The sequence below is a fragment of the Sciurus carolinensis genome, chromosome 17 (genome assembly GCF_902686445.1).
Source record: "Sciurus carolinensis chromosome 17, mSciCar1.2, whole genome shotgun sequence".
NCBI classification, from domain to species: Eukaryota; Metazoa; Chordata; class Mammalia; order Rodentia; family Sciuridae; genus Sciurus; species Sciurus carolinensis.
Window position 1 is genome coordinate 20,938,796 of NC_062229.1, and position 23,318 is coordinate 20,962,113.

At 49.0% G+C, this 23,318-nt stretch overlaps 1 protein-coding gene across 1 annotated transcript in view; it reads left to right on the forward strand.

The window, feature by feature from the left end:
• The window catches only part of Nwd1 (NACHT and WD repeat domain containing 1), a 67,307-nt gene that overhangs the window by 16,575 nt on the left and 27,414 nt on the right, over positions 1-23,318 (forward strand). Inside the window, 4 exon segments of the mRNA XM_047531858.1 lie at positions 13,587-13,790; positions 15,400-15,559; positions 17,262-17,379; positions 18,751-18,909. Of these exon segments, the coding sequence (XP_047387814.1) occupies positions 13,587-13,790; positions 15,400-15,559; positions 17,262-17,379; positions 18,751-18,909 (641 nt within the window).

Genomic DNA, 23,318 nt, shown 5'->3' on the forward strand with positions numbered 1-23,318 from the left:
CTCATTTGCCTTTTGGATTTTTGAGATTGGCTTATCTCACTTAACATGATATTCTCCAATTTCATCCATTTGCCTACAAATGCCATAATTTTATTATTCTTTATAGCTGAGTAATATTCCATTGTGTATGTATATATATATATATATATATATATATATATATATATATATATCACACTTTCTTTATCCATTCATCAATCGAAGGGCATCTAGTTTGGTTCCACAATCTGGCTATGGTGAATTGAGCAGCTATGAACATTGATGTGGCTGTATCTCTGTAGTATGCTGATTTTAAGTCCTTTGGGTGTAGGCCGAGGAGTGGGATAGCTGGGTCCAATGGTAGGTCCATTCCAAGGTCCATTCCAAGGTCCATTCCAGTAAGGAATCTCTTCTACACTGCTTTTCAGAGTGGCTGCACTAATTTGCAGCCAGTGGGGAGTATTCTCCCGCAGCTCTGGAGAGTCCAGAATCAAGGTGGGGACAGGGCTGTGTCCCCTCCAGTGACTCGGGGGTAGACCTGCCCTGCACCCAACAGATTCTACTGTTGCCAGCCTCTCTTGGAGTTCCTGACTGTGGGTGGGACCCTCCAGTCTCTGCCTCTGTGCACACAGCCCCTCCCCCTGAGGGGACGCCACTCACTGCGTTAGGCCCACCCTGGTTCAGCACGCTGTCATTTCACCTTGGTTACTTCTCCAAAGAGGGAGGCCAGGTTTGCAAGTAAGCTCACAGTCACAGGCTTTCCTGGGCGCGGACTCTGGGGGGGACTCTCCTCAACCTGTTATGGGGTGCAACTTAAGAACAGACCGATCACCACTGAGAAGTCCAAATTTAAGAGTCTTTATTAAGCCAGCTGGCTGACTGTCTCACACAATGCCCCAAACATGGCTATTGGGAGAACAGCCCTGACCACAGGGTTGCAGGGGTTCTTATATCAAAAATCACATCAATCATAAGTGTCTGTTGCTATGATTCAAAATTACACATTAACATCATGAGATCATCGACAGAGGGGGAAGTGGGTCAGAATGACCCTTACCTAGGTACAAACTAAAGAATGGTTACTAACATCCACACAGTCACTGTTCACATGGTACATTGTTTAGGAGCAATAGGAATCAAAAGAGAGCAATTTTTCTTTACATAGGAATTGTCATTCTGTTTTGTTAAACATGTCACACTAAGTAACTGATGATGGGTACAGAGGCGGGGTGTTCCCATGGGAGAAGCTTATTTCCTACATAACATGGAGTCTCAGAGCAAAATGGAGTCTGTTTAGTCATTTCCCTTAGAGTCTGGCCTATCACATTCTCATGGAGCCAGATCTGTCAGCCCATCACAAGCCCAGTGCAATTCATATAATGTAAATTCATTCTTTTAAAAACCATTTTAAAATTTTGATTAATTTCTAGCCAGGTGTGGTGGGCAGGCCTGTAATCCCAGCAACTTGGGAGACTGAGGTAAGAGGATCCTAAGTTCAAGGTCAGCCTCAGCAACTGAGTGAGACCCTGTCTCAAAATAAAAAAAAACACAGGGCTGGGGATGTCGCTCAGTGGTAGAATGCACCTGGGTTAAATCCCCTGTGTCCCCCCAAATTTAATTAATTTTATAATTGACGGAAAATCATTGCACCCATTATTGGGCACAGTGTGACATTTGGCTACCTGTACACATTGCATAATGATCTACTCAGAATCCTTAGGCCATCCTTCAGCTCAAACATTGATCATTTCTTTGTCATGAGAACATTCAAAATCCTCTCTTGTGGCTATTTTGATTTCACGATACAATATTGTTAACTCCGCTCATCTTTCTACGTGACAGTACTACAGAACTCATTCTTTCTGCTGGGCTGTGCCTTCGGACCCATGAGATTGAATACAATTCGGTGACGTTTAATGCCTTCACAATGCTGTGCAAATGTCACCAAAACTTTTCCATCACCCAAAAAGGACACCCTGTCCCTGTTAGTAGTCACTCCCCATTTCCCTTCCCTAGTCCCTGGCAGCCATTTATCTTTCTGTCTCTCTGGATTTGCCTCTAGTATTTATTTTGTAAAACTTTTACTTAAGATAACTTTAAATTTATCGATGATTGCAAGGAGAGTGCAGAGAATTTCTACACACAGGGAATCTCGGGGCTCCGGTGGCTGAGCCCATGGTCCCCTGCAGTGGAGGCTTCCCTGTGCCTTGCATTTACTGAGCGACCTCCTGGGTGCTAGTCTTACCATGTGCTGTGACACCCAAAGCATCTCAGTACGTTGGCAAGTGTCCCCACAGGCAGTCGAGGCCTTGGTGGAGGACAGTCCCCCAGAATCACGAGTTTGCATCGATTTACTGCATGGCCTTTGTCCTTCCCTGTCACTCTCTGCTTGTTTCTCATCTATCTATCAATCATCTGTCATCTGCCATCTTTCCATCATGAATCCATCTCGACTAATCTTTCTAGCATCTTCCTATCATCCCTCTGCCTGTCCATCACTCCCACACGCCCCCATGAACTCACCCGCATTTTCCCTTGAACATTTTCCTCCTAAATACTTCACACGATCCCCAAGAACAAAAGCAGTCAGAATCCCACGTTGCCCCGGGACGGTCCTCGTGATACTGACACACAGCTCGCGATGGAAATCTGCCGAGAGCGCCCCAGTCTCCCTCCCGCGCTGCTCCAGAGTCGCCTTCTGTTGTCAGAACTCTTCGCTCTCTGCCTTGGTGTGTCCAGGCTGCTCGACTGGAGCGTCACAGACCGCGTGGCCTGCCGACCAGCCGGGAGCCACAGCTGTCTGGGTACGCGGGCTCCGCGTCTGCAGATCCGACCAAGGGCCGGTGCCGGGGGCATCCGTGCTGACCGTGCAGCCGTGTGCCGCCATCTCCTGGGCAGCCCAGCACTGTGACTACTGGGGGTGGCTCGTGAGCACCGCCTCGGGTTCCCTGAGTCACGCAGGGGTGGCTTACTGTCCCCGGGAGGAAGCACAGAGGGTCTGGCAGACTCTGTGCCCTGTTCTGGAAGGGACCCAGCAGGCACCTGCGGGTTTCGTTATCATGGGGGTCCTGGCCCCCGTCACCTGTGGCTCCCAAGGGACGACTGTGGTCCCTGCTCGAGAGGCTGCAGGTGGTGAGCGGGCACAGAGTGGTGGGGCTCTGGCGAGGGCTGTCCTCCTCGTTCACCCCACATGGCACCACGGCGGGGAGCGCTGGGGGTGCTCCCTGTCACGGGAGCCCCACGTCCCGGACTGTCACACTGAGGGTCAGGGTGGATTCGGAGGAGACACGGACGTTCGGTCTGCGGCCTCTCTATTCTGGAACATTCTTCCTCCTGTCTTTGTTTGGAGAGGATAGGCCAGTTAGTCTCCGACCAACCTTCTTCAACCCTTACTGGGCCTGCACAGCACAGGACACTGAGTCGGAGTCGACGCGGGGCCTGGGGAACGGTTTCTCCCAAGCTCTCTGGCGACACTGCGGATCCAGGGGTCACCCTTCTGCCGGGGAGACCGTGGAGCGTGCCTCACCCGGTGGGCCTGACACGATTCCTCTGGCCACCGTTAACCCTGAGGGACGCTCAGCCTTGCCTGGGAGGTTTGGTTTCTCTCTGCTGTAACTTTGCCGTGTCCCTCTTTGGAATGAAGCAGGAAGGTTTCAGGAAAAAAAAGTTTTTAAAACAAACTTTTCCAAAGAATTGACCCCAAGGATGTGTCTAAGTTTAATTTCAGGCTTGTAGCATAGGAACCAACCACAAGCAAAAAGAAAAGTCTGATTCCAGTGTATTTACAGGGTCAAAGAAAGGGGAAAAAATTAAGCTTAAAGAAGTACAGAGAAGAGTGGTGGGTGCCAGGAGCTTGGCTGGGGCCGGGGGTATGAATAAGGAGGTCAGAGGGTGTCAACTTTCTGACGTTAGAGGAATCAGGCCAGGTGCGGTGGCGCCTGCCTATCATCCCAGTTACTGGGGAGGCTGAGGCGGGAGGATCTCAAGTTTGAGGCCAGCCTTGGCAACATGGTAAAAAGGGCTGGGGATGTGGCTCAGTGGTAGAGAGTCCCTGCATTCAATAAAAAAAAAAAGACTCAGTTCTGAGAATGAGCGTCTGCTCTTCAGCATGGTCACTACAGTCCATGACACTGTACTGTTGACTTGAAATTTTGCTGAGAGCAGAACTCAAGTCTCTCTGTCTCTCTCTCTCTCTCTCACACACACACACACACACACACACTGGTAGCTCTGGTAGCTCCGCCAGCATTGGCTAGTTTGATTGTGATCATCATCAACCTTACCCAAAGCACACCGTGTCACATCGTCAGGTTGTGCGTCCTGAGTAGACACAAGTTCTATTTGTCAATCTTGCCTCCATCGAGCTGGAGAAAGAAACAGGTACAAAGAAGGAAAGGACTGTTCAAGTGGCCCCTCTGCCTGATGAGCATCGCAGGGCTGTGACCTCCCAGCACCTGGTCAGGACGCTCAGGAGCCTTCCCTGAGAGGCCAGGTGTGGATGGGAGTCAGGGTAACGAGCCACAGAGCCCAGGTGCTCATCAGAAGCACCCGGGCACCCCAGCTCCCTCCTGGGAGGGCCAGGGGCAGGCCAGTCAGCAGACACCCAGCAACAAAACTGCCTTTGCCGCGCCCGCCTACAGGACGTTCAAGTCCACGTCTTAAACTCTGTGGCTGGGTTTGCTCCCGGGCAGTTTTTCTTGCTGTCTTTGCTATCTTGGGTCTTGATTGCCACAGTTCCTCAGTATGGTGGGGGGTTTTTTGTTTGTTTGTTCACCGAAAACCAAAACCCACCCATGCCTGTGTTAAGAAATAAGGGGCTGGATATGGTGGCGCACGCCTGTGATCCCAGCGGCTCAGGAGGCTGAGGCAGGAGGATGAAGAGTTCAAGGCCAGCCTCAGCAACCATGAGGCACTAAGCAACTCAATGAGACCCTGTCTCTAAATAAAATACAAAATAAGACTGGGGATGTGGCTCAGTGGTTGAATGTCCCTGAGTTCAATCCCTGGTACCTCCCCAGAAAGAGAGAGAGAGAGAGAGAGAGAGTGAGAGAGAGAAGGGAGGGAAGAAGGGAAGGGAAGGAAGGGAAGAGAAGGGAAGAGAAGGAAGGAAGGAAGGAGGGAAGGAAGAAAGGAGGGAGGGAGGGAGGGAGGGAGGAGTTTACTCTAAGGGGAAGGTGGGAAAATCCAAAGCCAACCCATAGCTGATTCCTGGGGGTGTACCCTAGATTTCATGTTGTGGCCAGATGTCATGACTGACCCGAACTCTACAAGAGTACAAGAGAGGCGAATGTTCCCAGATAGAGGTGGTCCCTGAGGCCACTGTGATGAGTGTACATGGAAGAAGCAGTTGTCATGGAAGCCAGAAGGTCATGAGTATTACTTTCTCACCCATTCACTCTTGGGGTCCTCTTTGGACATTGGCTCTTCTTCCAGAATCTTACTTTCTCTCCCTTGGAACTTAAACTTGCCTCGAACTTCAGGTGGCTGCATAAGCTCATATTTCAAGGACCTGACACCATCTCACTGGCTTGATCTTTGTGTCCCAATGCTAAAATCCTAGGGGGATCGAAATTAGTTGGCCCATTTGGCCCCGTGACTGGTCCAGTCAGGAAGGCGGGGCATCTCACGGGGTGTAGGATCCCCCCTCCCAGGGCTGATGGGGAGGTGGTGCATGAAGGTGTCTGTAGGGGCTCTGATTTGGGTCCCTGCCGTTCCCTGGAAATGTGTTATGTTTCCCCACAAGGTCACTGTGGCGGATGGCCAGAGGTCCACAGCACAAATGGGAGTCAGCTCTGAACCAGGGTTCTCGCCCGAGGGCGTTTGAAGGTGCAGACGTTTCCAGTTGTCCTGCAACCTAGAGGAGGAGGTGCTCCTGGCACTGGAGGAGGCCAGGGTGCTGGTCAACACCCGACGTGCGTAGGAGCACAGCTGCCACAGAGAATTTCATAGGCCCACGTAAACAAGTGTGCGTGGCTGCGTGTCCCACCTCTGTCCACATACCCATCTGTCTCTTATCTCTATTTACGTACGTATCATCTATCCATCCATCTGGCCATCTGTTCATCCATCCTTCCATCTATCAACCTATCCATCTGTCGATCTATCTGTCTTCTTCCTATCTATCTTCCTAACTGCCTGTCTATCATCTATCTTCCTATCATCTATCTTCCTATCTTTCTGTCTATTCATCTTTCTATCTACCTTTCTATCATTTTTCTATCTTTTTATCATTCTTTTTTCTATCAATATATCTTTCTATCTACCTTTCTATCAACCTATCTTTCTATCAATCTTTCTGTCTTCTTCCTATCTTTCTTCCTATCTTCCTGTCTATCATCTATCTTCCTATCTATTCATCTTTCTTTCTACCTTTCTATCTTTCTTTCTTTCTATCCATCTATTCAACCTATCTTTCTATCAATCTTCCTATCTTTCTATCAATCTTCCTATCTTTCTATCTACCTTTCTATCTTCCTATCTATCTATCCATCATCTATCAATCTTTCTATGTATCTACCTACCTTTCTATGTACCTATCTTCCTACTTATCTTTCTATCTCTATCTCTTTCTATCTTTCTATCTTCCTATCTACCTATCTAGCTACCTATCTTCCTACTTATGTATCTCTGTCTATCTATCTTTCTTTCTGTCTTTCTATATTTCTACCTTTCTATCAATCTTTCTATTTTTCTTTCTTTTTTAAAATTTATTTTTATTGTAAAAAAGTGGGATACATGTTGTTTCTGTTTGTACATGGAGTAACAGCATATACCATTTGTGTAATCATACATTTACATAGGGTAATGATGTTTGATTCTTTCTGTTATTTTTTCCTCCCCCACCCCTCCCATCCCTCTTTTCCCTCTATACAGTCCCTCTTTCCTCCATTCTTGCCCCCCTCCCACCCCCCATTATGTGTCATCATCCGCTTATCAGTGAGATCATTTGCCCTTTGGATTTTTGAGATTGGCTTTTCTCACTTAACATGATATTCTCCAATTTCATCCATTTGCCTGCAAATGCCATAATTTTATTATTCTGTATAGCTGAGTAATATTCCATTGTATATATATACCACATTTTCTTTATCCATTCATCTATTGAAAGACATCTAGGTTGGTTCCACAATCTGGCTATTGTGAATTGAGCAGCTATGAACATTGATGTGGCTGTATCTCTGTAGTATGCTGATTTTAAGTCCTTTGGGTATAGGCCGAGGAGTGGGATAGCTGGGTCAAATGGTGGGTCCATTCCAAGCTTTCTAAGGAATCTCCACACTGCTTTCCAGAGTGGTTGCACTAATTTGCAGCCCCACCAGCAATGTATGAGTGTACCCTTTCCCCCACATCCTCGCCAACACCTATTGTTGCTTGTATTCTTGATAATTGCCATTCTAATTGGGGTGAGATGGAATCTTAGTGTAGTTTTGATTTGCATTTCTCTTATTACTAAAGATGTTGAACATTTTTTCATATGTCTGTTGATTGCTTGTAGATCTTCTGTGAAGCATCTGTTCATCTCCTTAGCCCATTTGTTGATTGGGTTATTTGTATTCTTGGTGTAGAGTTTTTTGAGTTCTTTATATATTCTGGAAATTAGTGCTCTATCTGAAGTATGAGTGGCAAAGATTTTCTCCCACTCTGTAGGTTCTCTCTTCGCATTGCTGATAGTTTCCTTTGCTGAGAGAAAGCTATTTAGTTTGAATCTATCCCAGTTATTGATTCTTGCTTTTATTTCTTGTGCTACGGGAGTCCTGTTAAGGAAGTCTGATTCTAAGCCAACAAGTTGAAGATTTGGACCTACTTTTTCTTCTGTAAGATGCAGGATCTCTGGTCTGATTTCAAGGTCCTTGATCCATTGTGAGTTGAGTTTTGTACAGGGTGAGAGATAGGGGTTTAGTTTCATTCTTTTGCATATGGATTTCCAGTTTTCCCAGCACCATTTGTTGAAGAGGCTATCTTTTCTCCATTGCATATTTTTGGCACCTTTGTCTAGTATGAGAAAATTATATTTATTTGGGTTTGTGTCCATGCCCTCTATTCTGTATTTGGTGCCAATACCATGCCGTTTTTGTTACTATTGCTTTGTAGTGTAGTTGAAGTTCTGGTATTGCGATACCCCCTGCTTCATTCTTCCTGACCAGGATTGCTTTGGTTATTCTGGGTCTTTTGTTCTTCCAGATGAATTTCATGATTGCTTTTACTGTTTCTATGAGAAATGTCATAGGGATTTTAATTGGAATTGCATTGAATCTGTATAGCACTTTTGGTAGTATGGCCATTTTGACGATATTAATTCTGCCTATCCAAGAACATGGGAGATCTTTCCATCTTCTAAGGTCTTCCTCAATTTCTTTCTTCAATGTTTTGTAGTTTTCATTGTAGAGATTTTTTACCTCTTTGGTTAGATTGATTCCCAAGTATTTTATTTTTTTTGAGGCTATTGCAAATGGAGTTGTTTTCCTCATTTCCCTTTCAGATGTTTCATTGCTTGCATATAAAAATGCTTTAGATTTATGCGTGTCGATTTTATAGCCTGCTATTTTGCTGAATTCATTGATGAGGTCTAGAAGTTTTCTGGAGGAGTTTTTTGGATCCTCTAAATATAGAATCATGTCATCAGCAAATAGTGACAGCTTATGTTCCTCTTTTCCTATTCGTATCCCTTTAATTTCTTTGGTCTGCCTAATTGCTCTGGCTAGAGTTTGGAGGACAATGTTGACTAGAAGTGGTGAAAGAGGACGTCCCTGTCTTGTTCCCATTTTTAAAGGGAATGCTTTCAGTTTTTCTCCATTAAGAATGATGGTGGCCATGGGCTTAGCATAAGTAGCCTTTACAATGTTCAGGTATGTTCCTACTATCCCTATTTTTTCTAGTGTTTTGAGCATGAAGGGGTGTTGTATTTTGTTGAATGCTTTTTCTGTGTCATTTGAAATAACCATATGATTCTTTTCCTTAAGTCTGTTGACATGATGGATTATGTTTATTGATTTACGGATGTTGAATTCTGCCTATCCAAGAACCATCCTTGCATTCCAGGGATGAAACCCCACTTGATTGTGGTGCACAATTTTCTCAATATGTTTTTGGATATGGTTTGCCAGTATTTTGTTAAGGATCTTTGCATCCATATTCATCAAGGATATTGGTCTAAAATTTTCTTTCCTTGATGTGTCTTTTCCTGGTTTGGGTATGAGGGTGATATTAGCTTCATGGAATGAGTTTGGTAGGGTACCCTCCTTTTCTATTTCCTGGAATACTTTGAGAAGTATTGGAATGAGTTCTTCCTTGAAGGTCTTGTAGAACTTGGCTGAGAATCCTGGATGGCAGATTTTTAATGGCTTCTTCTATTTCATTGCTTGATATTGATCTGTTTAAATTGTGTATGTCCTCCTAGTTCCGTTTGGGAGGAGCATATGTCTCTAGAAATTTGTCAATGTCTTCGGTAGTTTCTATTTTGTTGGAATACAGATTTTCAAAGTAGCTTCTCATTATGTTCTGTATCTCAGTGGTGTCTGTCGTGATATTTCCTTTTTCATCACAAATTTTAGTAATTTGAGTTTTCTCTCTCCTTCTCTTTGTTAGTGTGGCTAAGTGTTTGTCTATTTTGTTTACTTTCTCAAAGAACCAACTTTTTGTTTTGTCAATTTTTTGAATTGTTTCTTTTGTTTCAATTTCATTGATTTCAGCTCTGATTTTAATTATTTCCTGTCTTCTACTACTTTTGCTGTTATTCTGTTCTTCTTTTTCTTTGAGCTGTAATGTTAGGTCATTTAGTTGTTGACTTTTCATTCTTTTCTTGAATGAACTCCATGCAATGAATTTTCCTCTTAGTACCGCTTTCATAGTGTCCCAGAGATTTTGATATGTTGTATCGTCGTTCTCATTTACCTCTAAGAATTTTTTTATCTGCTCCCTGATGTTTTTTGTTATCCATGTTTCATTGAATAGCATATTATTTAGTCTCCAGGTGACAGTTCTGCTCTTGGCAGAGGGAACTGAGGCAAAGAGAAGATGGGTCCCTTTCCAAGGTCCCTCAGCCAGAATTGAAGGTAGACCTGTGTGACCGTACACATAGTGCTGTTGTGCAGTGCCAGCAAGGGGGTCCCGCAGGGCGGGGGGCAAGAGGGGCAGCTGTCCTGGGGTCCATGTTGTCCAGGGGTGCCTTTGGGCTTGGAGAAGGGCTGCCAACCTCAGGGTTCACCTGTGATCATGGGCATGTGCCCAATGTCTCCCCAGTACCACACAGTAGGACCTCGGTGATAAGGACGATGTTCGGCATTGTGTTGGCCAGGACGGCCGCTGTGAGCCACACACAGGCTTGGAGGGCAGTTCATGCCATCAGGAACTGAAGCTTACGTCCTATTGATTGTTAATGAATTTTACTGTAAATGTCCCCAGGTGGCTTCTGCACTGGATGTCACAGTTCTCCGTGTGGTAAGATACAGTATCAAGAGCAGAGCTGGAATCCGGCTCTCCTCTGACTTTCAAGATCACAAACATACAAACCTCAGTCTCCTCTTCTGGAAAATGGGGTGCGCTCCCTGCCCTGCTGAGTCTGGAGCCTCAGCTGCAGGTGTGGGTGGGGAGCGGATCCCAAGGTCACAGTCTGTGGAGCCGGGCAGGAATCCTCATTGCAGTTAGCAGGAAGGGTGGTTGTTGGTGTTGTAATTGAAGAAAAATTCACATATGAAAGTCAATCATTTGAGAGTAACACCTCGGCGGCACCAGGGTCCTGCAGCCACCACCCCTGTCTAGATCCGGAACAGTGCACCCCCCTCAAAAGGACGAAATCCACACCTGTTGAGTGATTGCTCTCTGTTTTCACCCCCCAGTCCCATTAATCTGTTTGCACCACAAGGTGTGGGGATCGTCCACAAAAGGATCAGCACATTTGTTCAACAACCACGGACAGAACGTCATCTCCCTCGGAGGCATGGTGTTGATCTCTGGGGGACAGAGGGTTAGACACTGTGATAGCCCATTTTCTGTTGCCAATAACATAGTACCACAGACTGGTACCTTGTTAAAAAAAAAAAGCCCACATCTGTAATTCCAGCGACCTGGGAGACTGAGGCAGGAGGATCTCAAGTTCAAAACGAGCCTCCAAAAACTTAGCAAGGCCCTTAGCAAGACACTGTCTCTAAATTAAAAATAAAAAGGGCTGGGGCGTGCTCAGTGGTTCAGTGCCCCAGGGTTCAACCCCTGGTACAAGGCACCACCTCTGGCGGGGTTTTGTTTTGTTTTGCTTTTGTGGTACTGAGGCTTGAACCCAGGGGCACTCTACCATTGAGCTGCGTCCCCAGGCCTTTTAATTTAAGGCAGGGTCTTGCTAAGTCATGGAGACTGACCTTGAGCTTGCGATCCTCTGGCCTCCGCCTCCTGAGAAGCTGGGATTAGAGGCGTGCACCACTGTGCCCGGCTGGTGATGGCCGTCTTGCTGGCAGAGGCCTGAGGAGGCACAGGGCATCACATGACCAGGGACAGGGAGTGTGCCCGTGGGTCCTGTTCTCTCTCCTAAGAAGGAGCGTTTCCCCGTGGGCTCCACCCTGACGACCTGTTTAACACTAATCACCTCCCAAAGGCCTCCGAACACCAGTCAGGTGAAGTTTCCAGTCTTTAATTCCACACAATGGGATTGAATTTCAATACGTGCATCCTTGGGGACACTCCAGCCACATCCAAATTGAAGCAGGTCCCTCCTTAGTCTGGACTGTATGAGAGACACTGTAGACTTGGGGCCTGAACCACAGACATTATTTCTCATGGTTCTGGAAGCTGGGAAGGCCAAGACCAAGATGCCGGCAGACCTGGCGTCTGGTAAGGGCCTGCTTTCTGGTTTATGGACGACATCTTTTTGCTGTGTCCTCGTGTGGCAGATGGAGTGAGCAGCTCTCTGGGGCCTCTTTTTTTTTTTTTTATATTGTAAACAAATGGGATACATGTTGTTTCTCTGTTTGTACATGGCGTAAAGGCATACCATTTGTGTAATCATAAATTTACATAGGGTAATGTTTGATTCATTCTGTTATTTTTTCCCTTCCCCCCCACCCCTCCCACCCCTCTTTTCCCTCTATACAGTCCTTCCTTCCTCCATTCTTCTGGGGCCTCTTTTATAAGGCCACTAATCCAATTCCTGACCTAGTCACCTCTCAACAGCCCCACCTCCCAATACTGTCACCCCAGGGGTTAGAGTTCTATTTGTGAATCGTGGGGAGACACAGACATTCAGACCATTGCAACATTCCTGAGGCTTATCTGCCAGGGCAGGGGCTGGCAGGAAACACGCAAAGCAGCCGGGCCCTGTAGCACATGCCTGTAGTCTCAGGTACTGAGGAGGCTGAGGCAGGAGGATCACAAGTTTGAAGTCATCCTGGGCATCTGAGTGAGACCTCATCTTAAAATAAAAGTTTTAAAAAAGGGGCTGAGGGCTAGAGTGTTTGCTGATTATATGCAAAACCTGGGTTCAATCCCCAGCAGCACAAAATCTAAAGGAAAAAAAACACTATGAAGAGTTTGAGTAGTACCAAGCACCAGGAGGAAGATGTGCCAAGGCCTGTGAGAGACAGACAAGGTGAGGGGCAGGGGTCAGGGGCTTGAGCAGGGGACCCGGTCAGGCTGGGAACAGAGGGTGGAGCAGCATGAGCAGATCTCAGGTCACAGTGCTCCAGGTTGGGAACAGGAGGCAGCAGGTGGACCTTGGGAAGGAGATTGGATCCTTTTCCAAAAGCACTGGGAAGTCCTGTTACTTGGAACAATCTACTCTAGTCCTAGCACCCAAATTTATATTGCTCAGCCCATTTAACAATGGCCCCTGCCTCTAACCCAGTGTATTAGTTAGCTTTCATCACTGTGACCACTTCATGAGGAAAGGTCTATTTTGGCTCATGGTTCCAGAGGTTTCAGTATGTGGTCAGCTGGCTCTGTAGCTTTGGGCCTGAGGTGAGGTAAGACATCATGGTGGAACGGTGTAGTGGACAAAAGATACTCAGCTCATGGCAGCCATGAAGCAGAGTCAGAGGAAGGGTGGGGACAAGAGATGCCCTCCCAGAGCATGCCCCCAGTGACCTCTTCCTCCCAGTAATGCCATCACAGTGTGACTCCATCAATGGATTAATCCACCGATGAGGCCGAGATCCCACAACCGATCACTTCCCCAAAGCCCCACCTCTGAGTGTTGCTGCAAGCCTTTACCATGGAGACTTTCGAGGACATTCCAGATCCAAACTAGAACTCTGGGCCTTTTCTTAGGCCAGGAAGGATGCAGTGGACCAGGGTGGGGTGGAATAGGGGCAAGTGTTTTCTGCCACATATTCCTCGGGACCCCGCCTCCTTCCCTCCCTGTGCCCCGTCTAGACTGCTCTGAGCAGGGGAGTAGATGGCCCTCAGTGGTGCAGGTGTGCACGCAGAGGAAAAGATCAGAAAACGCGCGACTAGGCGGTGCAGCCCGGCTGGGCTTCCGTACCTGCCGGGCGCTGTCCAAATGCTGATCCTCAGGGCCGTGCGCCGACGTCGTGCAGGTGGCTGCGCCTCTCCCTCCTGGCTTTTGCGTCCTCCAAAGGCAGAAGTCCCAGGTGTGTTCCAAGCCCTGTCCGGTCTCTCCACAGGCACGGTCTCTCGGAGGCGGAGCTGAAGGACGTCCTGTCCTTGGACGACGAGGTGCTGCAGGTGGTGTACCGGGACTGGACGCCCCCCAGCAAGGAGCTGCTGCGCTTCCCGCCCCTGCTGTGGGTGCGGCTTCGCAGGGACCTGGGTCACTGCTTGGCCCGGAGACCCGTGGATGGCTTCACGCTCCTGGCTATCGCCCACAGGTAGGTCCAGCAAGGCAGCATCGGCAACGCAGTCTGGTTGGGACCCTGAAAACAAGGACTTTGACCAGCTCCTTTTTTTTTTTTTTTTTTTTTTTTTTTTTTTTGTCATATATATTTTTAGGTGTTGATGGACCTTTATTTTATTTACTTATTTATATGTGGTGCTGAGAATCGAACCCAGGGCCTCACACCTGCTAGGCAAGCGCTCTACCACTGAGCCCCAGCCCCAGCCTGGACCAGCTCCTTCATACTCCCCATTCCCAGGGGATTCGCTCAGAATTCCAGGCCCTCCACCCCAGGGACTCAACAGAACCAGCGTCCTCCTCCTGCCTCTCCTCCTCCTCCTTTTATTTTTCTTTCTGTTGTTGTTGAAGTGCTGGGGGTGGAACCCAGGCGTCCAGCGTGGTAGGCAGGTGCTCTACCACTGCGGTACACACCCACCCCCTGGTTTTTTAAATCGAGATAAAACTCACATAACATACAACTCGCCATTTAAAAGGCACAAGTCACTGGTGTTTCGTACCCTCCCTGTGCTGGCATCCGTCTCTTCCATGTCCTGCTGGATCATTTCCATCGCTCCAAAAGGAGACCCCCAGAGCCAGCTACGGTGGCGCACACCTGGTATCCTGGCAGCTCAGGAGGCTGAGGCAGGAGGATAGAGTTCAAAGCCAGCCTCGGGGACCTAGCAAGGCCCTAAGCAACTTAGAAAGACCCTTTCTCTAAATAAATATAAACAAGGGCTGGGGATGGGGCTCAGTGGCTACGTGCCCCTGAGTTCAATCCCTGGCATCAAAGGAAAAAAAAAATGAAAACAAAAGAAGACCCCTGTCCCCGCCAGCAGTCGCTCCCCACTCCCCTGCCCAGCCCCTGGCGTCACTGACCTGTGTCTGTCTCTCTGGAGTCACCTGTTCTGGACGTTTCGGTCCCTGGAGTCACACACTGGCCTTTTGTGCCTGGCTTGTCACTCAGCGTCACGTTTTCAAGGTCCATGCGTGCTGTGGCCCGGGTCAGTGCTTCCTCCCTCTTACGACGGAGTGATGTTCTGCTGCGTGGCCGGGCCACGTCCTGTCACTCCCCATCTGCAGGTGGACAGCGGTTTCTTTCCACTTTTTAACCATTGCGAACGGCGCAGCAACGAATGCGCACGAATAAGCTTTCTTTTATTTTTCTTTCTTTACTTTTATGAGACAGGGTCTTGCTGTGTTGTCCAGGCTGTCCTGACCTTGAACTCGTGGGCTCAAGCGATCCTCCTGCCTCAGCCTCCCGAGTGACAGGGACCACAGGCGTGTGCCACTGTACCTGGCTGTTCGAGGTTTTGTTTGAACCCATTTTTGGTTCTTTGGGGTCCCTACCCCAAAGTGGGATTTTTGGGTCATGTGATAATTTTTTTTACCTGCCGATGTACCCTAAGCCTCCTTCTATAAGTAAATTTACTTAAGAGAAAACAAGACGGGCCAATGGAGAGATAAACACATACTGCAGTCACCGCCAGCACCCCGAGGGTGGGTTGGGATGGAGTGGCGTTTGGAAGCTGCCTCCTGGAAGACTGGTGGCTACCTCTGAGCTGGCCGTGCGCTCTGGGCCATCAGCCTGTGTCCCCTCTCTGCAGACAGCTGGCTGAGGTGATCTGGGCGCGCTACCTGTCTGGGCCTGAGAAAGCCAAGCGGCACGGAGTCCTGGCTGACTTCTTCTCGGGTGCCTGGAGCCAGGGCACCAAGAAGCTCATCACCCTGCCCCTCGTGGGGAAGCCCCTGAACTTGGACCGCAAGGTGAGGTGCCAGGACCCCTGCTCCACCCAACGCCGCTGGGCCATGCCTGGTGGGACTCGCCTCCTTCCCCCCACCCCCACCCCCGTCCTTCCCACTGGGAAGCCCTCTGCATCCTTCTCTCCCCTTCCCGTGGAGGGTGAGGCGCCTCCTCAGTCCCTGAGTATAATTTGGGGAGCAAAGGAGCAGCAGATGAGGGGGATACCCGCCAGGCCAACTTCCCGAAGGAGAAAATCACCGCCTTTAACAATGCCCCAAGGCCCAGCATCTCAGGGTTTAAACTCACTGCCCTTGGCTTCCTCATGAAGCCTAGCACTTCTCCCACCCATCGATCTACAGCTGGGCTCTCTATCTGCAGATTTGACCAATCACAGCTTTAAAATATTTGAAAATAAAAATTGCATCTGGGCCCACCTGGGCCACTTAGCAAAACCCTGTCTCAAAATACAGTATCTATTTATTTATGTTTGGTACCAGGGATTGAAACCAGGGGTGCTTAACCACTGAGCCACATCCCCAGCCCTTTTTATATTTTATTTAGAGACAGGGTCTCACTGAGTTGCTGAGGCTGGTTTTGAACTTGCAATCCTCCTGCCTCAGCCTCCCAAGCTGCTGAGATTACAGGTGGCCACCACGCCCAGTCCGGAATAAATCATTGAAAAAGAAGGGTTGAGGAAGTAGCTCAGAGGTAGAGTGATTCAATTTCTAGTACTAAAAAAAAAGAAAAAAGGCATCTGTATTGACCACGTATAGACTATAGACTTTATTTTCTTGTCATTATTCACTGAACAATTCGGAGTAACGACGGTGCACATTGCATTTGCATCCATTCGGAATTCCAAGTCGTCTGGAGATGACTCAGCCTGGGAGGATGAGTAGGTTGTGTGCTAGCGCTAGGGATTTTACATAAGGGACTTGAGCATCCGTGGATCCGGTACCCGCGGGAGTCCTGGAGCCACTCTTCTGTGGACACAGACGGACCACTGTGTCTATTTTTCTGTCTTCTTGTCCATCGCTTCTTGGGCATTTGATATTTTCCTCTGTGAATTCCCTGGTACAGGCTTATTTCCAGTCACGAGGTCCCCAAGTGCATCAGGCCCTTAAAAAATAACATTTGATTTCCTAGTTACCACGTTCTGTGTGATTATTGTGGAACACACAGAGAAGCTCAAAGTGCAGACTAAAAACCGCCCAGTTCCCACACCCAGGAAGACCTGCCCCATCGCTGCTCCTCTGTGCATTTCCTTCTGGTCTTTGCCCTCACGTGCCCAGGAGCATGAGACCTGGGCATCCTTGGCCTGGGGATCACGCCCTTCTTCTTGCTTCTCCAGCATCTCAAGGCTCAGCCCAAATACCCCTTCCTCCAGGGAGCCTTCCAAGATTTCATCTCTCTTCAGTTGACAGGCGCATGCGCGGTACCCAGCAATGCCTTTGTTTCCCGACACGCTTTTGCAGATAGAGTTCTACTCTGAGGCCCAGGTCGGACGGCCCCACCTTCGGGAAACCTTCCTTATTCTCTCAGGAGTGTTGCCTCCCCTGGGGCTTGGACTGCTGACCTCAGGCCCCTCCCTTTGCCCCAGCCCTGTTTGTGGGGGTGTGTGGCATCTCTGTCCCCCAGCACCGGGCGGCGCCTGACCTGGCCCGTGTTGGTGGAGAGGGTGTGTGAACTTGCCTTCAGACTCCAGCCTCCTGTCCCCTCCACCAGGTGGCCCCGCAGCCGCTGTGGTTCTCAGACACGGTGGCAAACCTGCGGAAGCTGAGGGAGCTGCCCCACCACCTGCTGCACTCGGGGCGCCTGGAGGAGCTGAAGCAGGAGGTGCTGGGTAAGGCCCGCCCAGGGGACCCCCACACGCTCGCCTTCTGGGAGGGGCAAGGGGCGGGGGACCCCAGCCGACTCTAAAGGCAGAGGTTCTCCAAAGGGGTGCTTCTGCACTCGGGGGGCCTGGCAGTGTCTGCAGGTGTCTCCGGGGTCATGGCTGCGGGGGAGGTGCTGCTCAAATCCAGCAGTAGAGACCAGGGTGCCACTGACAGGCAGAGGGCGAGAAAGCAGCCTCCGCGTGAGCGGCCCTGACCGTCTCTGTCCACCCATCCACCCAACTAGGTGTGCATGCGTCCTTCCAGCCAGCCATTCCCTCCTCCCCCTCCTCTTCCTCCCCCTCCCCCTCCTCCTCCCCCTCCTCTTCTTCCTCCTCCTCCCCTTCCTCCTCCCCCTCCCCTTCCTCCTCCCCCTCCTCTTCCTCCTCCTCCTTGTCCTTCTCCTTTTTTTTTTTTTTTGGGTACCAGGGATTGAATCTAGAGGTGCCTAACCACTGAGCCACATCCCCAGCCCTTTTTATTTATTTCTTTTATTTAGAGATAGGATCTTGCTAAGTCACTTAGGGCCTCACTAAGTTGCTGAGGCTGGCTTTGAACTCCTGATCCTCCTGCCTCGGCCTCCTGAGCTGCTGGGAGGACAGGTGTGCACCATCGTGCCTGGCCCCCTACCCATTCTTTTGCGTCTATCCATCCATCTGTCTGTCTGTCTGTCTGTCTATCTATCTGGCAGTTGGGATGTAGAGCAGTAGCTGAGCATCTGCCTAGCATGGGTGAGGCCCTGAGTTTGATCCCCAGCACCAAATAAAAGTTATCTGTCTATCCATCTGTCTACCAGCCAGTCAGCCATCTTTATGTAATGCCTATCTACCATTCTTCTTTCTACATGTCCCTTGCTCCATCCATTCATCCACTTACCTCTATCTATCTAGCCATCCATCCAACTAGCCACTCAGCCATCTCTCTATCTAACCAACCCACCCATCCATCCTTCTGTGGATGTGTGTATCTCTCCATCCATTTCCCAAGACTTCCGTCCATCTATCTATCCGTGCTTCCGTCTCCATCTGTCTGTCCATGCATGCATCCACTCACTTATTCATTCCCGTGACTCTGAACCAAAGGGCGTTCCGCCCCGCAGGAGACACATCTGAGGGTCACATTAGTGGCACTTGAGGGTAGAGATGCTGCGAGCTTGTGGTGGGCGGAGGCCCGGTTCTTGCTCTATAGCCTACAGTGCACAGCTCGTCCGACACCCAAGAGCGACCCAGCCCCAAGGCCAGTGCTGCTGAGCTTGGGAACCTGGGCGAAACCCAGAGGCTCTCCCAGGAGAGTGGGCGGACGGTGTGTGCTCCCCACACTCTACCCGCTTCTCCCCACAGGCAGCATGAGCTGGATTTGCTGCCGGGGCATCTCTGGGGGCATCGAGGGCCTGCTGGATGACTTTGACATGTGTGCCCCTCACGTGGACTCCCCTGAGGTGGGCCTGGTCCGGGAAGCCCTCCAGCTCTGCCGTCCTGCCGTGGAGCTCCGAGGCCTGGGTGAGTCTGGCTGCCCTGGCCGGGAGGGTCCTGTGGCCTCGCCTCCTGCAGCGTCGCCTGGGTTGTTGCATTAAGCCTGGGAGTACTTGGGAGCAAAACCCACCGAAGCTGTGGTGCCTTCCGCCGCACCTTTCCTCTAGAAAGATCCAGATAGGAAAGATTTCAAGGGAAATGGAGGAAATTATGTTTTTGTTTGTTTGTTTGTTTGTTTGTTGCTTTTGTTTTTTTGGGTTTTTTTTTGTTTTTTTTAGTACCAGGGATTGAATTCAGGGGCACTTGACCACTGAGCCACATCCCCAGCCCTATTTTGAATTTTATTTAGAGACAGGGTCTCACTGAGTTGCTTAGGCCTCACTTTTGCTGAGGCTGGCTTTGATGCGATCCTCCTCCCTCAGCCTCCGGAGCTGCTGGGATTACAGGTGTGCGCCACCTCACCCAGCCTGTCTGTTCTTAAGATGGGAAAAAAAGAATCCCCAAGGTTTTTCATTGATAAAATTCAAAATATGATAATAACCATTGGGCACAGTGATGACTTTTTTGTAACTCAGGTATACTCTTGTGAAAGAAGTGAATTATTTTGGGGGACATAACATCATTGGGGTTCGCTGTTTCTGGTCATGGGTTGCATAGCAAGCGCATGGATCTATAAGAATTGTTCTTAACTCTGCTGGATCGGGCTGGGTCTGGACCCCAGGCTGCAGTTTTTCCAACCTTCCCCAGAGCTTGGAGAAATTCTCTTAATCTTGTTGCTCTGTCTATGATGGTGCTTTGTTCGTGTGTTTTTATTTCACTTTGAATTTAATTTAATATTGTTAGTGCTGTGATATTGAAACCAGGACCTCACACATGCTGAGCACTATTTTTAAAAAAAATTATAGCAAGCACAGTGGTGCAAACTCGTAATCCCACCAGTTCGGGAGGCTGAGACAAGAGGATTGCGAGTTCAAAGCCAGCCTCAGCAAAAGTGAGGTCCTAAGCAACTCAGTGAGACCCTGACTCTAAATAAAACACAAAATAGGGCTGGGGATGTGGCTCAGTGGTCAAGTGCCCCTGAGTTCAGTCCCTGGTCCCAAAATAAAATAAAATAAAACAAAAATAAAAATTATAGCAGATCCGTGTAGTGAATTTGACCATCGTAGCCATGATGAGTGTTGCTTGGTGGCATGGGGAGTACACGCTCTGCCGACCGGCGTCTCAGGCCTCTTCTGTCTTCCCCAGCTGAAACCCTGTCTCCACCAACACTGGCTCCCCAGGCTCCTCCCAGCCCGTGGCACCCTGCATTTCTCCTTTTGTCCAAGTGGCTTTGAGGACTCTGGGGCCCTCCCTCGAGGGGAATCCGACACTGTCCTTTTCTGTCTCTGAGCCGAGGGCTAGTCAGGCTGGACCAGTTTAGCTTCCGGGACGAGGCGACCTCACAGCACGGGTGTGTGGCCATGGTCCACGTCCTTTTTCTGACTTGCTTCCTTGAGCGCAGTGTCCTCGAGGTTCATCCATGTCGTAGCACGGGTCAGAATTTCCCTCCTTTTTCTGGTTGAATGACGTTCCATCCTAGGGAAATCTGCATGTTGTGTATCCATCCATCCGTCCGTGAATGGGCGTCTGGCTTCCTTTGACCTTCTGGCTCTAGAGACCATGCTGACCTTGTAAAATTACAAATGCACGGACATCTCTCTGAGACCCTGCTTTCAGTTCTTCTGAGTTTGTGCCCAGAAGCAGGGTTGCTGGATGCTAGGGCGACTGTTCCGCTTTTCAAGGAGTTGTGTGCCACCTCATGTAGGGAATGTTCCTCAAGCTTATCTGGCAGCAGTCGCTGACACCATGGTCTAAGTAAGCCCAATGGTCTGCACAGAGAAACTGAGGAATGTTCCCTACAGCCTCTCCCGGGGACCGCGCCAGTTTACCATCAGACTCGACCACAGCAAAGCTTTCTCCCTACCCTTTGAGATTCAGAGCCTGAGGCCTGGGAATTAAACTAGCAAAAGGTGAGCAGGAGAAAAGACACACAAATATTAATTGTATGCGCATGAATGTTTCACAGAAAAGAAAGGGAAAAGAATAAAAAACCCAAGATGTGGTTAGTCCCGGGGGCTTATATACCTTTTTAACAACGGGCGATAAATTGTGGAGCGTGTGAAGGAAGGAGGGGTTAAAGGTGTTCAGGTCCCTGTATCCAGAGCTCCTCACGGTGGCCCAAGGCTGAGCAGGGGCCTGGGATCCCCTTGCAGAGCTGCTAATCTTGGTCTGGGTCTGCGAAGCATCCTTGAGCTGCTTGCTTCTTTCCAGATGGCGCTGGAAATGACCAAGCCTGGCCATAGCCCGGGACATCCGCAGGGTCCCAGGTTGGGATCTGCCAGTCCCAGTCCTTCCATGGCCCCTTTTGGAGCTCCACCAAATCTGCTCCTCAGTGACGCTTTGTCAATCATAGCTGAGCTTGACACCCTCCTGTCCCCTCAGCCCCTGCATTTCAGCCCCTGCTCCTGTTTCTGTCTCTCTTCACTAATTTTTTTTTTTTTTTTTTGAGAGAGGATCTTGCTAAGTTGCTGAGGGTCTTGCTAAATTGCTGCATCTGGCCTCTAACTTGCGATCCTCCTGCCCCAGCCTCCCCAGCAGCTAGAATTACAGGTGTGGCCACCACACCCTGCTTCACTCCTCATTGTCATTGTGATTGGTTTCCTCTTGCAACACATCTGCCATGCCAGACTCGGTGCTTGATGAGAGCAACGGTATCATTTGTTTGCTCACTGCCAAACTTCTGCCCCTGCCCCGTAGACCAAATCTGGCTGTGAACATGGATTTTGAACTGCATGGTGTCAGTTAAATCTTGGCTCTGCCACTCACTGAGGTCCTCTCTGTCCCTGCATTCACTTTCTAGTCCTCCATTTCCCCATCTGCAAAATGGGAACACTCACCAACCATTCCATGGGGCTTCGTGGAAGGGTCTGTGAGTCCATTCATTCAGAGCCTGTCCCTGTGGTGCCATTAGGGTTCTGTCACTGTCACAGGAGAGTGTCAATGTTGTTGATGTGAATGACCTTGGATGAGTCCTTGCTGCACCCAGCCAGGGATTTCAACAGCTGAAAAAGGCAGACTTGAACTCAAGTGTGGAAGACACTGTCTGTGCAATTGGTCACGCCTGTCGGGTGCACCCGTGCAATGCTACTGACCACCTGCTGCTGTCCCAGCCACAGAGCCAGCTCCTACTGAGGCTGCTCCAGGGACGGCTAAAATCTGTCCCGGCTCACATGCCACTCCCCTTCTCTTCCACGGAACAGCACGGGGGATGTCTGGAAAGAGCGACAATGTAAGAGGTGCTCCCCAGGAACTGTAAGCCTCCCTGGGCTGACTTCCTAGTTTAAGGGAAGATTTAAAGGGTCAAATCCCAGCAAGATCTTTGCAAACCCCTTGACAACCTGTGGCTCGCCCTGGACAGGTGTAGGAACAAGTATCACCACCAGGGGTCGCTGCGGGACAACCATGCGTTCACCCTGGACGGTCCACAAGCTGGGGACAGGGGTCATCCATCTGAATAACCCTAGGGCCATTCCTTTGGATTTCTCCCTTTTGCTTCAGGGTCCAACATGACTTGGCACAGAGTCATTTCTGATCTTGTGTGTGTTTCAGTAGACTTTATTTTTTTGGAGCATTTTTAGGCTTAAAGGAAAATTGAATAGAAGTTAGAGATTTCCAGTACATCCCCTGCTCTGATCTTATTATTGAAAAAGTTACCATTTTGTTAATCACAGGTTTGAGGACTATTGATTTTGAATTTTTAAAAAATGCATTAAAGTAGTATTTATCTTGATGTTTGAGTTTATTGGCTCTACCTTAAATTTTGCACCTGCAGTAAATTCACTTCTGGTCTCAGGTCTGCCTCCATTCCACCCACAAACGACCAGCATGCCAAGGCCCAAGGAATTCTTGTCATTTTTCCCAGACTCCATGGTTAGAAAGTGTCAACAACAGAATCAGAATGAACAATCTACCTTCAGCATGCCTGGTATATTAGTCTGTTTTTCATTACTGTAATTAAATACTAGAGACCGGCCACTTTATAAAGAAAAGAGGTTTATCTTGGTTCACAGTTCTGGACCAAGGTTGATGGCCTTCTTGCTGGCAGAATCCTGAAGTGGTTCAGGGCATCACATGGTGAGAGATGGGAAATGTGAATGTCTTCTGCTCTTCCTCCCTGTTGAATCATAGGGCTCTGCCCTGATGACATCATCTAATCCAAATCACTTTCCAAAGGCTTCACCTCTGAAGGACACAGTCAGGTTATGTCGCTCTGTTAATACCTCACAAAGGGGATACATTTCAACACGTAAAACCTTGGGGTTGTAGCTCAGTGGTAGAGCACTCACCTAGCACATGTGAGGCCCTGGGTTCAATCTTCAGCACCACATAAAAGTAAA